The following is a 14,680-nucleotide window of genomic DNA, read 5'->3' on the forward strand; positions in this document are numbered from 1 at the left end:
TGACGTCTGGAGCTGAGGATGCCCCAGAGCTATGGCGATGGTGCCCAGCATTGTAGTGATCTCGCCGGGGCTCTTGGCCAGTGGCGGGACTCGGAGAATTCTGAATTTATATGAAACCAAGAAAAGAGAGGCTGATGTGAAATGGGAGGTGGTGGAAAGGTCTTCTGGAGAGAACTGGAGATGGGTTATTTTGGGAAGGTGGTGCCCTGCTTTCCCTAGCCCACGCTGAGACTGAGCCACCCAGAAGTTTCCGGGGTCCTTTAGGTCTTAGAGTCTACTCAGAATTGTAAGTCTGGAAGGGTAGATGAAAGGGCAATGCAGAATTGGTTTGATGAAGTTATTGATCCTCTCGGTTTCTCTTTAAACGTGATTCTTGTTTAAATTCCTTGGATATTCCTGTTACCCCAAGAGAAGGACATTGCTCAGTCTCTTGGAAGGAACGAATGGGCATTAAGTTTACCTAGAACCTAAAATGGAATCCTTGGATGCTTTTAACAGAACTTAAGAAAGAGTAATAAAGGGTTTTCTTTAGATCAGTTCCAAAATGTGTTATAATTATAAATAGAAGGATTAAAAGAAGATTTTTATCTCCTTGCTGAGAGCATTGTTTGTGGATAGTCATGAATTCTGTTTACCAGTGTCGAGGAATCTTGGTTCAAAGAGCACCGTGGCCACAGACCGGGCGAAGCCGCCCTCCCAGTCAGGGCACTCACCAGAATTCTAAGACAATTGTGATTTTCTTCTATTTTGCAGAACCTTCCCTTTTTTACCCTAAATTAATCTACTGTGAACACTTGGTAACTTTTACAAAGAGGAGGAATTAAAAAGGTGTGTTTTAAGAAAAAGGTTCCAGCAAAAACAGCTGCTTTGGGTTGCGTATTATTTATTTTTTACAGGCCGCTTTAGCTCTGAGGTCTTTGAAGCTTCCAGAATCAATTTTTAAAATGTTTCTTGTTCACTTGGATGAATGGGTCCATAAATGATCCATTGGAAGAAACCAAAAGATCCCCTGGAAGTCATCGGGTCAGAGAGCCAGGGAGGGACAGGGGGGTTGCTGAACCTGCAGGTGTCAGCCCAGGACAGACAGCCGCACAGTTCCGGGCAGCTAGGACTAGAATGAACTTGAACCCGAGTCTCCATCTCGGGTCTGTCCCTCACGGTGAGTCACGTCCCTACTCAAAGCCTCACTCCTTTCCTGGAAAACAAAGGAGCCAAACTGATTCCTCACCTCACCTCCCAGCATCTCAGTGGTCCGATCCCAGAGGTTTGGTTGTTAGCATGAATATTATGTCCGCTCCCATTTCTTCATCCAAGAGTGATGGGAAAGCATTAATCTCTTAAAACGTGCTTTTAAAGAAATCCCACCGGTGAGTCTGGAGGGTTTAGCTCCCAACAGCAGTGGTTGGCCGTGGGCATGATGACAATGTAGCAAAGCTTTCCAGCAGATCAGCAGAACGTAGTATGTGGCTGAGAAGAGCCTGTAATGAATCCTTTGCCAAGTTACTGACAGCTTTCGTCTAAACACTCGGAGATCTGTGCTGTGAAGCAGTCCCAAAGCAGTGGGTTTCAAGTTCCAGCCCCGCTACCTGGAATGCATGGGGGTCATCCAAGTCCCCTTGGCTAAATTATCAGGGGGCATTTTTATGAGAAGGGCAGTAGTAAGCCTCTAAGTCTGGCTTAGGCTGTAGAATTTTTCTAAGAGAGAGCAGGTGTGGTCTGTCAGACTCTTTGATAACCAATGATAAATACCCATCTGCCAGTTCTGTTGGGAGCAAGGGTTCTAACGGATCCTCAAAGGGTTTCTTCTGTTCTCTTCTCCATGATTTAAACAGAAATGGAACCGTGTATTGCCTGGTCTAGGGAGGTGTTACATTTACTTTCTCCCTACATCGTATTTACTCTGTGAAGCTGAACACCGTTCAGTCTCCCTTCAGAAAAGGCCAATCCTAGAGATTTTGTCCCTGAAATGGAATCCTTCCTGTGTCTTTGTTCCTTCCCCCAGGATGAGGAAGAAGAGTCCAGTCGGCAGGACACGGAAGAGAAAATACTTCTGGATCCCAACAGCGAAGAGGTTTCCGAGAAGGACGCCAAGCAGATCATTGAGTGCGTATCACTCAGTTTTCTCCCTTGTGAAAATGCGTGTCCCCAGAATTGTGCTGTATGGATTTTCTTTCAGAGAACTTTGTCTGAGGAAGGAAGGCGACCAAGTTCATGGCCACGTTCCCCTTGAAACGCTGCCATCAGAGGTCACCCCCTGCTTCTGGAGCTCGGCTTTCCCACCTTCCTCAATGGCCTCAGCACTTACCCAGGAGTGCCCGTGAGAGATGCCGTTCCACCCAGGTCCCCGCTGCCAGCCAGCCCCCCCTTCCCACATATTGTCCGCAGCACCCCAGGACCTTTGGGCACCTCGTCCTCCTCCCCGAGTCCGAGTGTCGGATCTAGTCTTCACTAGGGCCGTTCTCCATGTCAGCTCTTTGCTTATGTGGCTCTAATGTTGAAATTTGGGGGAAATGATATGTAAAATAGAACATTTTAAAGTAATGAGATTTAAAAAGAAAAAAAAAGCAAAAATAGACATTGTGATATTGTCTCCTTTTTTTTTTTTTTTTTAAAAAAAGGTTTTATTTATTTGAGAGAGAGCACAAGCAGGGGGAGTGACAGTCAGAGCCGGCAGGGTGAGAAGGAGACTCCCCGCTGAGCAGGGAGCCTGACACAGGGCTCGATCCCAGGCCCCGGGGACCATGACCTGAGCTGAAGGCAGACGCTTAACCGCTTAACTGACTGAGCCACCCAGACGCCTATGTTTTCTCCTTTGATTCGAGGTCTGTGGGCCCCACACTAGGAAACTTTGTTTTCTGGGTCCGCCGAAGGTTTAGAAGTGCCCGGTGGCTCCTCACTGCCCGTGGAGTTAAACACCAGCCCGTGAGCAATGCAGAGGAAGTGGAAGCCGGCTGGTGCCTCTCCCATCTCTGTGGTCACGTTGCTCCCTCCCTCTCGTGCCCAGCAAGCTCTAGACACCATTCTGTGGAAAGGGTTTATCTTTGCATCTGGAGAGCCTAGGATGGCCTCCCTGGCCTCTGGGTCATCTGCAGGGATGCGGTTCCTGCTCGGATCAGTCGTTGGAGGTCAGGCAGGCCTGCCTGCCGATCCTGACTCTGTGACCTTTCCCAGGGCCCAGGCACACGAATTAACCTCCAGCTTGCTCGCTTTCTGTGAGGGTTCCCAGTCCTGTCTTTTAACCAGAAGATGTACTGGAGATGATCAGTAAACTATACTTCGCACAGCGGGTCTCTGCTCTCCATCCGTGCGCCCAGAGATCTGTGGATGATTCTCGGCTCTCTGTGTCTCAGGACGGCCAAGCAGGACGTGGACGACGAGTACAGCATGCAGTATAGCGCCAGGGGCTCCCAGTCCTACTACACGGTGGCCCATGCCATCTCCGAGCGCGTGGAGAAGCAGTCCGCCCTCCTCATTAACGGGACCCTGAAGCATTATCAGGTAACTGGTGGGGGTCGGGCCCTCTGGGGCAGCCATGGCCCTCACCTCACTTTGGGCTGTGTGTGTCTTGCACATGCGTATGTGGCTTGCGAAAGGTGTCTGATGGTGGTGAGGCCTCTGGGGTCATGTTGTTTAAGATATGATGATTCTCTGTGGCGCCTGTAATTCTTGCTTTAGAGACACTTCCATCGTACGAGGGCATCCCCTAGAAAGTTCCCTTCCGTGAATTTAGGATGGCTTGTGTTCTAAGAAATACAGGCTTAGCAGTTAGAACGGTTTTGTTGTGGATCTCTTCACAGCGGAAAACCCAGTATAGGGAACATCATTGCCTTGTCTTGTCGTCCATGAAGCATTTCTTCCAGAACTTCAGTGGTGGGTCTAGTTTAATGCCATGGATTCAGCTTCTAGGAGCCACTGTCCACTACATGTACGGCCTTTTTTAAGACACAGTAAAGTGGTGAGCTTTGATGAGACGCCCACTGTAAACAGAACAGACGTTTCATTTGACCTGTTGGAATAAGGGCGGCTCCTATTGTCTACCACCTACCACTCTGGTGTTTCCCAAAGTGTGTTCCTTGGAACACTTGGTTCATGAGCTGTCCCTTAAAAAAAGGAAAATGGGGTCATGGTCAAATGAATACGAGGAAATACTATCATCCAGAGGTAGGATTGTCATGTAATTTACTACTACAGATTTAGATGCTTATAAGAGTGAATAAAGGCCCTTCTTATTCATACCAAGCATAACCTAGGACGATCCTGAGCCAACCAGACAGAAGGGCACCGTGGCAGTGACCCCTCCTGGTAATCCCTGGTGTTCATGAGCACATTCACGACTCTTGTAATCGACGACCGTGTGTCAGCGTCCTGCAGTGAGATCACTTTGACTTCCTATTTCCCAAATTTCTTGGACCACCCAACTTTATGTTCATATATCCCCTATTAACGTCCTGTAATTTAGGAAGTATATGCAAAATTCTCTGAGTTTATGGGTTGGCTCCCCTAAACTCCTCACTGCCAGCACTGGGCTGGCTGCCACGGCCTGGGGGTGAAGGGTCCAGGCCTGTGGACCTAAATCACATTTAATACCATGCTGATTTCCTCCTGCAATTAAAGCCTTTCTCATCACTTGTCCTCACTGCCTTTCCAAACCTGTGTCCCCCATTGCCATCTGGGAGCTTCCTCTTCCGGGCTGCCTGTAGACTTCCTGAGCATGCGTCCGCGTCAATCCCCTTCCGGGCTTTTGCTCCACTGACTTCCTCCTTCCTGGACTCTGACCACCCGCATCAGACCCATGAGATCCTTTCCATTTCTCACAAACTGATTCCAGCTGTGCCTCGGGGCCTGCCTGGATCGCCCTGTCCACCCTGTAAGCTTTCTGCCACCTCGCTCCTAGATGTTTCACGTATCTTTAATACTTACATAACCCTGACCCAGTGGGGGGTCCCCCCACGGCTTCCTGGGAAAGCCACACAGTCTGGTTCGCTCCCCAGACCCACCCCTTCACGGTCTGGGGAAACCCGTATCACCTCCCACTGTTTTCATGAATTTCTGGTCTCCTCTGCTGCCAGCTTATGCTTCTGTTTTATCTGGGTTTAACACAAATGCAAAATTCAGCCCCTTGGCCAGTTTTCATTAAAAAAAAAAAAAAATCAGGGCACCTGGGTTGCTCAGATGGTTAAGCCACTGCCTTCGGCTCAGGTCATGATCCTGGAGTCCCAGGATCGAGTCCCACATTGGCTTCCTGCTCTGCAGAGAATCCGCTTCTCCCTCTGACCCTCCCTCCCTCTCATGCCCTCTGTCTCTCATCTTCTCTCTCTCTCTGAAATAAATAAAATCTAAAAACAACAAAACAAAACACCATCACGACTATCCAGATGTTTCTGGCATTTAGTTGACTTTCCTCAAGGTCTGGTGGTCTGGGATCCCGTGGCAGGCCCGCAGCCCTTCCAGTATGCAGTCGCTTCCGGCTGCCCATTCCCTCGGAGCTCTTCCTGCTTCTCCCATCTCTTGGTGCTGCTGTCCTCCTGCAGAATCCTTTAGGATGATTCGGAGTCTTGCACGGTACAAGGTACCCTGAGTGGCCTGTGGAAGTATTTCTGCAGACCGTCGCAGGGCTCTCCCCAAGAAAATCTCTGCTCGCTGCAGCTCAACGTGCGTGCCAGAACAATTTTAAATAAGATTATACGTATTCATATGTGTGCCATGTACTTTGAACCCCTTCTCGGTGCCTGTGGATATGCGATTGCCTTTGTTTCCTCTTGGACTGCAAGCTTCTGCCGGGAGGCCGCCTCCTGCGGAATGGGCAGGCGTCCATCTGCTATACCCCCTTGCATGGTTCTTTGCACAGAGCAGTCATTTAATAAATATTGAAAATAATTGAATTACTCACTTGGTTCTTACATAAAACAAATTAAAATTAACATTTCCCTGAGCATAACTTAATTAGCAAGCTAAATTAACTTCAGCAGACATGCATATTTATATATTTGTGTATTTATGTATATTCACTTACATGTAATACATAATATATAATATGCACAAGTAGCTGTATGTATTTTATAATATGTACACACACACACACACACACACATATGTATATATACAGAAGTATATTGAATTGCTCCTACCATTTAAGCCCATAATCTGTGTGACAGTGGTGGTATCGGTGTTGGCGGTCAGGAGAAGGAAGGGAACAGTTTTGTATTTTCACCCCAGCCTTTCTTGTACTTAACACAGGAACTCCACAAAGCTCTGTCTCTGGTGCAGGCCTTTCGTCCTTTAAAAATATGTCATCCGTGTTTCCAGCAATCAGCTTCCCTTGCGGTGCCCCGGGGGAGCGCCCCCATGGCCGTTCCCACGTGAGGCCCGTCCTGCGGCCCCAGCAGCGGCCCGGCTCCCTGGTCAGCCGGCTTGCTGGCAGAGGGGATCCCGGCCCCGGAAGGCTCTTCATGGCCAAGAAGGCTGTGTCTAATGATCTCTGATCTGTGTGCCAAACCTGCCTTCTGGTTTGTTTGTCTCTAATCCTCACATTGGCTTTTTGTTCTTGGAGTGGTTGGAATGGATTTTCGTTTGGGTTTTCTTCATTTATAATAACTCTGGAATGTCATATACTGTGAAATGCTAAGTAGGGATGAGCAGCAAAGCTGCTTAAAATCCCACCAGTATGCTACAGCCCGTCATTTCTAAATCTGATTAACACTTAGCACCTGCCAAGCAGCAGGGATGATTACAGGCTCATATTTTAAATTCTTTTTGTGTTGGTGCTTCCCCCCACTTTCCTACTGTGGGAAATCCAACATATAGCACCGAGGAGTTAAGAAGTCGCAGCCTCACTTGAGTTGTATTAGTATTAATTACCTGTGCAGATCTTGGATAATTGAAGCAATTACTCTTCATTTCAGCTCCAGGGCCTGGAATGGATGGTTTCCCTGTATAATAACAATTTGAACGGGATCTTAGCTGACGAAATGGGGCTGGGGAAGACCATACAGACCATTGCACTCATCACTTATCTGATGGAGCACAAAAGACTCAATGGCCCCTATCTCATCATTGTTCCCCTTTCGTAAGTAAAGTCATTTATTCCTTACTTATCTTTCTGTAGGTTATAGATTGTCCTATTAGGAGCTTGTCCTTGTTTTCCATTTAAGGCAGAATTGTAACCTGTATGGGGATCACCAGAAGCTGCTGCTCTGAACTTAGGTTTTCGCTTCCCACCCCCGGCCTCTTTGAATGGCTATTTAACCACAGGACAAAGTGATTTCATCAGCCCTGATAATCAGGCCGCAGTTCACAGCCCGCATCACACCTTAAGTGGCTCACGGGGCAGAAAGGTTTTGATTCCTATTTTTTAAAGATTTCTTGGATTTTTTTTTCCCCTTGTCCCATTTCCAAAAGCTTACCTATATTCAAAAAAGTATGACTTCTTCAATCTGCCTCGACTGTATCTCTTAGAGCAGAATCTGGGTCACAATCGTACCTGTGAATTTGACATTAAACCGTTTTCAGAACGGACAGTCTGACGTCCGTGATCCCGCTGCTGCACAAGCGCAGGTCCTCCTGTCCTCCACGCAGTGCCCAGAGCCTGGGCGGTTCCTCCTAGGTCTTTTCTGGGCCTGAGAGAAGGAATACCTGTTCCGTTTGGCCCTCCCGAGGGCCGTGGCTCTGGCTGCTGGTGTTAGGTCGCAGTTCCAGTCGCTGAGATCTTTGTCGATCTCGGTGCTAAGACAGACTTGGACCTTGCAAAACAGACAGATGAGCAGAGGGATTCTGGTTTCGCATTTGCAAATTTTGTTTAAACGAGGACTGTTAACAGACCTTCAGAATCTGTATTAGCCAAATCCGTAGTATTTAGAAGTCCTTGGTATTGTAGCTACATTTCAAGTATGTATTCAGTTCTTTATGTATATTTTGCATGTTCTGATTCCTGTATTATGGTGATGGCTTTCAGGGATTTAAAAAAAAAAACAAAAAAGGCATTCCCTATTTCTCCCCCTGTTCCCTCTTGACAGATTTATTTAATATTTTCATGTGCTTTTGTCATTTATTTTTTTCCTGACTCAACTTCTCTGTGAACTTACATGGCTGTTTTTCAAGAGTCCCCAAATCACTCTGGCAGTTGCTGTTTTCAATATTGAAATTAAGGTTTTGTTTTTTTTTTTTAATTTTCCCTTCTCTATGTTTATGCATTTTTAAAAATTTTATTTATTTCTTTTTTCTTATGAGATTTCTTAGAAACTGACAAACACACTTGTCATGCTTTGGGCCCAGCTTCTTTCCCACTTATCTCTTATTTCCACACCTTTCAAAGAATCTGTAGTTGAGATATTTTCTATTCTCTCTCCCCTTTCAAGGTGAGGCCTGAGCATGAATAAGGACATCTTTTTAACCGCCGATCGCAACAGCAATGTCGTTTTCTCTGTCTGTTTTCTTCTTTGTTCTACAGGACTCTGTCTAACTGGACATATGAATTTGACAAATGGGCTCCTTCTGTGGTGAAAATTTCTTACAAGGTTTGGAACGCTGTGTTTATATATAAATGTGGAAAAGCAAAAAATAGACCCTCCTCTTTTTTTTTTTCTTCATTCCATATGCACATCTGTGAACTGTATTTGGTTGTAAAGTTTTGTCATGTACATCATGTACCAAACAGTGTGAGTTAATCATCCCAAGAAGATTACTGTAATAAACCATAATTACTTTCAGATAGTGAAATGCAGAAGAAAATTGTTAATTATCATATTGCGCGGTTTCTGATGAGAGTAATACAAATGACAAATACCGCACATTCCGCGGGCCACCGCCACCGCGCCCGCTGTTCCTGCGAAGTTCGCCAATTACCGGGGCGCCCGGGCCGCCTGCTCCCACAGAAATGGAGCCTTTCAGCCGAGCAGCGGGTTCCCCGCCACCTCGGGGTTGCTGTAATTTCCCTCTCCATCTTCCCCCTCCCTCAGTTTCCAGGGGGAAAGCCTGCCTAGAAGGGTCTGGAAAGTGTCCAGATGTGCGCGATTTTGCCAGGCACTTTCTTTGTGGATAATGGGTCCGTATACGGTAATGCATAGAGACGCAGCCCGCGCTCACGGGTCTGGGCTCCATTAAGCTGTGAACAGGGAGGCAAAATGCACACATTACTTGCATTGGGTCATATATGTATGTGTGTGTTTCTTTCCACTCAGGGCACCCCTGCCATGCGTCGCTCCCTCGTCCCCCAGCTGCGGAGTGGCAAATTCAACGTCCTCCTGACTACTTACGAGTACATTATCAAAGACAAGCACATTCTTGCAAAGGTATGTCTTTAAAAAAAAAAAAAAAAAAAGTTCCTTTACCTCTCATGATGGACCATCGCGCTGGAGTGTAAAGGAGTCCCCAGATCATGCCCACTGGGATAATTTGATCATTAGAGGCTTTTCCCTCTCTCTCTCTCTCTCTCTCTCTCTCTCTTTCAGAGTCAGCTATATTTTGGGAATGGGTTTTAATTTTAGGCATGCTTTTTTTGTTTGTTTGTTTCATTTTGTTTTGTTTCTTTTGTTGGCCTATGTCGTCGATCCTGGTTCTGTGACGGAGCCTCTCCTAGTTTATGAGTTTACGTCGCTGAAAAAAATTCACCTGGGCGCCTTGCGCAGCTCCTTTTCTCTCCAGCGGCCCTGAACGTGCTTGTGGAAGAAATAATTGTTTTTGTTGCCCTGGGTTATTGTCAGCAGCATCACTTCATTCCTCTTGTGCCTTTGTCTCTGCAAAGATGAGGAGGCACCCTTCCATATGGTTTCTCCGTGTGAACAGTTGTCCACGCTGCGGCTTTGCTCTTCCTGTGTTGGGTTTTTTTTCCTCTGGTGAAATAATGGGCCACTGTACGGATGGCTCCGGGCTGTTTCTGTGCCTATTCACTCGAAGCCGAGAAAGAGCTGTTTTCTACCTGCGACACGCTTGTCTCCTAATTTGTACGTCCCAAGTTGTCCTTCAGCCAGAAAATAGAAAGTTGTTCTTTGATTTCTATTGCCTGGCCTCCTAATGCATTCATTCAGAATACCTTCTTGCGTGGGACCAAACGCGGAAACTTCAGTTTTCTTCCTCTGGTGATTTCTCCTCCCCTGTGGTGTTTTGGAATTGGCTATAATCGGAAACTAAGCGGCGGCCAGAAGAGAACAGAATTCCTGTTTCTGGGGTCTGTTCTCTCTCCCCACTAAACCTTTGCTCTGGGAACCGTTGAGTTTTCTTCCTGGCATCACGGGAGCTCCCTTGCAGGAGGTATGCTCCCAGGGGAGGTTTAATAATTGAGATGGCACTGGCCACAGTGCCATGTTCCTGCTCCTCGTTCCCGGAGAGGAACTTGGCAGTGTCAGAAATTACATGTTTTTGGTAGAACTCTGGGAATGTGGGTTTGTACATCGGAGAGCCTTTAAAAAAAAATCCTATCCCATCTTCTGCTTTTGTATTTCCGCATTCATCAGAGATGCCTGGTAATGAGATGAATTGCTTCTATTTGTCCTGGAGGAATGAAGCTGTGGAAAAGGGTAGTGGAATTTTGTTCAAGTGGAAGACCTAATTGGTAAATGAGATTAGCAGAATCGAAGTCCTCTCTGATTTCCTTGTTTATTAGGTCCTAAGTTAAATTAGGAAAGTGGATTTTTTTTTTTTAAAGATTTTATTTATTTATCAGAGAGAGAGGTGAGAGAGCGAGCACAGGCAGACAGAATGGCCGGCAGAGGCAGAGGGAGAAGCAGGCTCCCGGCCGAGCAAGGAGCCCGATGTGGGACTCGATCCCAGGACGCTGGGATCATGACCTGAGCCGAAGGCAGCTGCTTAACCCACTGAGCCACCCAGGCGTCCCAGGAAAGTGGGTTTTGACTGCTGACTTAAATACATTTGTATCTGGTGGCCTCGTTTCATGCCGTGGGTAAGCTTGGGGGGTAGTTGTCCATATAATTTCATTCTCATGGACACTTTCCTTGGAAGTAGTGGAGGAAGAATTAAAATAAGAAAAGCTCTGGTAGTTTCTTTTACCCAAACATCCCAGCCTGACTGATTGTATACTTCTTCTCCCCCGACTTTACGGTCACTTCTAATGAGGAAGGCAGGACCCTCTAGAATCCCGCACTCACCTCCTTCCTCTCTGTCTGGGAGCTTTGGAGCAGGATCCAGGGACATCTGAACACCAGATGCTTTTCTTGGCCATTGCCACTGTTTTGTAGGGAATGAATAGGCTTAGTGGGACATTCCACATTGTTCTCACTTAAAGAAACTGAGACCAGTGACCTTGAAGAGGGCTGAAGGGTAAGTTGTGAGAGAGGAAGAGGCCCGTGTACAGATTAGGGAGGAAGATTGTGTTATGTGGCCTTTCTTTATTTTTCACGCAGCATTCATGCTGGGAAAGGAGATTGTGTTTAATTCCAAAGTTCTGGCAGAAACAGAGGAATGATATTTTAGCATTGTCTTCACTGTCAGTGAGTATATGCTTTCACTTTGGCTATCTGAAAACAGTGATCTGAGACCTGGCCAGCGAGGACCTTGGTCAGAACCCAGAGACTCCAGGTTGCCAGATCTTACTTTTTTAAGAGAAGCTGGATGTTCACATTTTTGTGTGAAATATTCCAACTTTTAAATGTTAGCAACTCATTCAAATTAAGAAGAGAAAAAGAACACTGAGCTGAGCCAGGCCCTAACGATATAACAATAGAAGCAAAGGCAGGAAGCCAGAGCATCTCAACTGTATGTACCTACTGACGCCATCTTGGAAAATCGGTCACTAATTTCTGCTTCAAGTGGGGAGCTCTCCTCTCTTCTTGCTATGAGCTGAGGCAGCATGAGCACTGAATCAGAGAGATCCGTCATGGTCTAGCATTAACAGAGGGAGTGTTGGTTCAGGAGACACAGAAGCTAGTCCTGGCCCAACCATTTCACCTTGGGCCTAAGTTCCCCTCTTTGGCAAGAGCAGTTTGGAATCACATGGCCCCTAAGCAGCATTGGCACTGACATCCCATTAACACGAAGGAGAGTCACACTATATTACGCACAATGTCTGAATTCCTTGGTTTTCCACACCATGGTTTGCCTGTTGGAAGTGGTTGTATTTCCCCTTGCTCGTCTCATGTTGGTCCTTCCTCTTGGGTTACAGATTCGGTGGAAATACATGATCGTGGATGAAGGCCACCGGATGAAGAATCACCACTGCAAGCTGACTCAGGTCTTGAACACTCACTATGTGGCCCCCAGGAGGATCCTCTTGACTGGGACCCCACTGCAGAATAAGCTCCCGGAACTCTGGGCCCTCCTTAACTTCCTCCTCCCCACCATTTTCAAGAGCTGCAGCACCTTTGAACAGTGGTTTAACGCCCCATTTGCCATGACTGGAGAAAGGGTACTGGTCTACCTTTTGTATCTTCTACTCTATGGCAATGAAATGAATGTAAAGAACCAGAAGCTGGGAGTGTTAGAGCCCCAGAAAACCTGTAGGGTGGTTGGCAATGTCGCTCACTTTACGAAACCCATCAGTGGGTGCTTGTGTTCTCTTTCCAGGGGTGTTTTCTGCCCTATGAAAATGGGTCTAGTGATGGTCTAGGGTCCTAGGATCTAGGATCTTTGGTATTTTCCTGACATGTTAATCAGGCCACTAGAGAATGATCCTGACTGATGGAATCCTTATTTGTACGGGCCACAGGGAGGACGAATGGAGAGAGATTTGTTGAATCAGTTTAACCAGATCAACCGACCCAACTGAACACAAACCTTAAAGCACATATTTCCTTATAAAATTTGGGCTTCTTAAGCTGGTTCCCTATGAAGAGTTTGTACGTGAAACTGAATTAGCTCATGCTGATTTTCTGTACACACTTTTTTCCCAATTTTAGTGTGAGCCTGTTTTATGTCTACATTAATACTCTTCAAATCTGGAGTAGCCATTTTCAAATTCTTTTTATTATTCTGTCCACCATCTGTCTTCTCTTGGAGCTCATTTATGGAAGGAAGACACAGGCCAATGCAAGAAAAGGAATGGGTTCCTGTCCTTTTGATTAGTGGTTTCTTAACTGTGGGAATGAAAAGTCACTTAGAAGGCTTTCAGGACATTTATGTTGAAACTATTCAGCACTTTAATTTTGAAGTACATCATAAGGACTTTTGCCTTTTGTCAGTAATTCATTGGCTTGCCCATTTGTAGAAAGTAATGTCAATCAAGTCTGCCCCCTAGAGGTTCATAGAGAAAGGTGACCAGAGGTTCTAGAGAAGGTTCCAGATAAAAGAGGGCTGACCAAGATAAGGGGAGAGGGAAGGGAGAGTGAGGTACAGGGGCTTGGAAACCCACCACCATCCACTGGGCCTACTCTTTTCTTCTTTTCCTGTTCAGGCCTTGTCGCCTTGGGGTGTTTCTGCTTCTGAGACAATCCAAATTAAGAGCCTAACTTAAGGCTTTGACATTGAGGAAGCACACATGAACTCTTGCCCCTTTCCTTGGGTTCTGTCTCAGTCTTCAGTAAGGCTTTGTTGCAGTCCTATCCAAAAAATGTCTGAGCTGGGAGACTGGTTGCTCTGGCCCCTTTTCCATGGAACTCCACATTAAGACAAAGACGCCCATTTAGACGCCATTTTATTACCACTTGGCACGTAGGAAGAGGATTCTGAGGCATGCAAAACAGGTAAAGACCTAGCCTTAATGGACATAAAATTTCAATCACATATCACGGCAAATTAATAAATGTAACCCTACAGCATTATTTTGTGAAATATCATTAAAAAAAAAATGTCTGACTCATCTGAGGTTCTCTCGTAGGTGGACTTAAATGAAGAGGAAACTATATTGATCATCAGGCGTCTACATAAGGTGTTAAGACCATTTTTACTGAGGAGGCTGAAGAAGGAAGTCGAGTCCCAACTGCCTGAGAAAGTATGTTGCAAATTCCAAAACTATGGTTCCTTTCCCTGCCGATCTCCCAAGTACCTGCATCTGAAACTTTCTTTTCTTTCCTTTTTTTTTTTTTTAAAGATTTTGTTCATTTATTTGACAGAGAGAGAAACAGCGAGAGCATAAGCAAGGGGAGTGGGAGAGGGAAGCAGGCTTCCCCCTGAGCAGGGAGCCCCATGTGGGGGGCTCGATCCCGGGACCCTGAGATCATGACCTGAGCCGACGGCAGAAGCAAAAAACAACCAGCTCGTGTTTTAGTCCCGGGGGTCGTGGAAATATCGTATAGGACATTTTTGTTTGAGAGAAGCTAGAGGTTTGAATGCAGAGAGAGAGAGAGAAGGGAAATTTCAACATTTTCGGCCTGGTTTCCCGAAAGCTCTGGCGCCGGCTTTTATGAAGTTAACAAATTCATCGAGTCTCCTGACATTTTCGCTCACACTTACATTAACTCAGTTATATTAGTTTAACACTATATTTTAAGTTTGGATTTTTTTTTTTTTAAGTTATTAACCTCGTGAAGTTCACTCTTGCGGGCGCCACCGAATTGATCTGCTGGTGAGTCCAATGAGGGTATGAGTTTGGGTCTCACGCCATCCCCAGAATCCTCGTAAACATTTACCAGGTTTCCTGGAAGTGTATTTAATGCTTATGACGTCACTCTTTGGATAATAAGTGAAAAACAGAGTTCCTTCAAATTACAGACACATCATCTAATTATTCTCAGATGTGGTTTTTGATCTGTACCATAAAAGCTAAGTCCCCATGAATACTTGAAGCAGGTAATTT

General features: G+C 46.1%; 1 protein-coding gene across 5 annotated transcripts in view; it reads left to right on the top strand.

Annotated features, from left to right (window-relative positions):
* Nucleotides 1-14,680, top strand: part of SMARCA2 (SWI/SNF related, matrix associated, actin dependent regulator of chromatin, subfamily a, member 2) — a 181,027-nt gene that overhangs the window by 56,898 nt on the left and 109,449 nt on the right. For all 5 annotated transcript variants that reach the window (XM_044265960.1, XM_044265965.1, XM_044265964.1 and 2 more), the window contains exons 13-19: nucleotides 2,003-2,103; nucleotides 3,351-3,498; nucleotides 6,903-7,066; nucleotides 8,447-8,513; nucleotides 9,177-9,287; nucleotides 12,113-12,355; nucleotides 13,763-13,876. In XM_044265960.1, the coding sequence (XP_044121895.1) occupies nucleotides 2,003-2,103; nucleotides 3,351-3,498; nucleotides 6,903-7,066; nucleotides 8,447-8,513; nucleotides 9,177-9,287; nucleotides 12,113-12,355; nucleotides 13,763-13,876 (948 nt within the window). The remainder of the gene's footprint in view (nucleotides 1-2,002; nucleotides 2,104-3,350; nucleotides 3,499-6,902; nucleotides 7,067-8,446; nucleotides 8,514-9,176; nucleotides 9,288-12,112; nucleotides 12,356-13,762; nucleotides 13,877-14,680) is intronic.

The sequence above is a fragment of the Neovison vison genome, chromosome 9 (genome assembly GCF_020171115.1).
Source record: "Neovison vison isolate M4711 chromosome 9, ASM_NN_V1, whole genome shotgun sequence".
Classification (NCBI taxonomy): Eukaryota; Metazoa; Chordata; class Mammalia; order Carnivora; family Mustelidae; genus Neogale; species Neogale vison.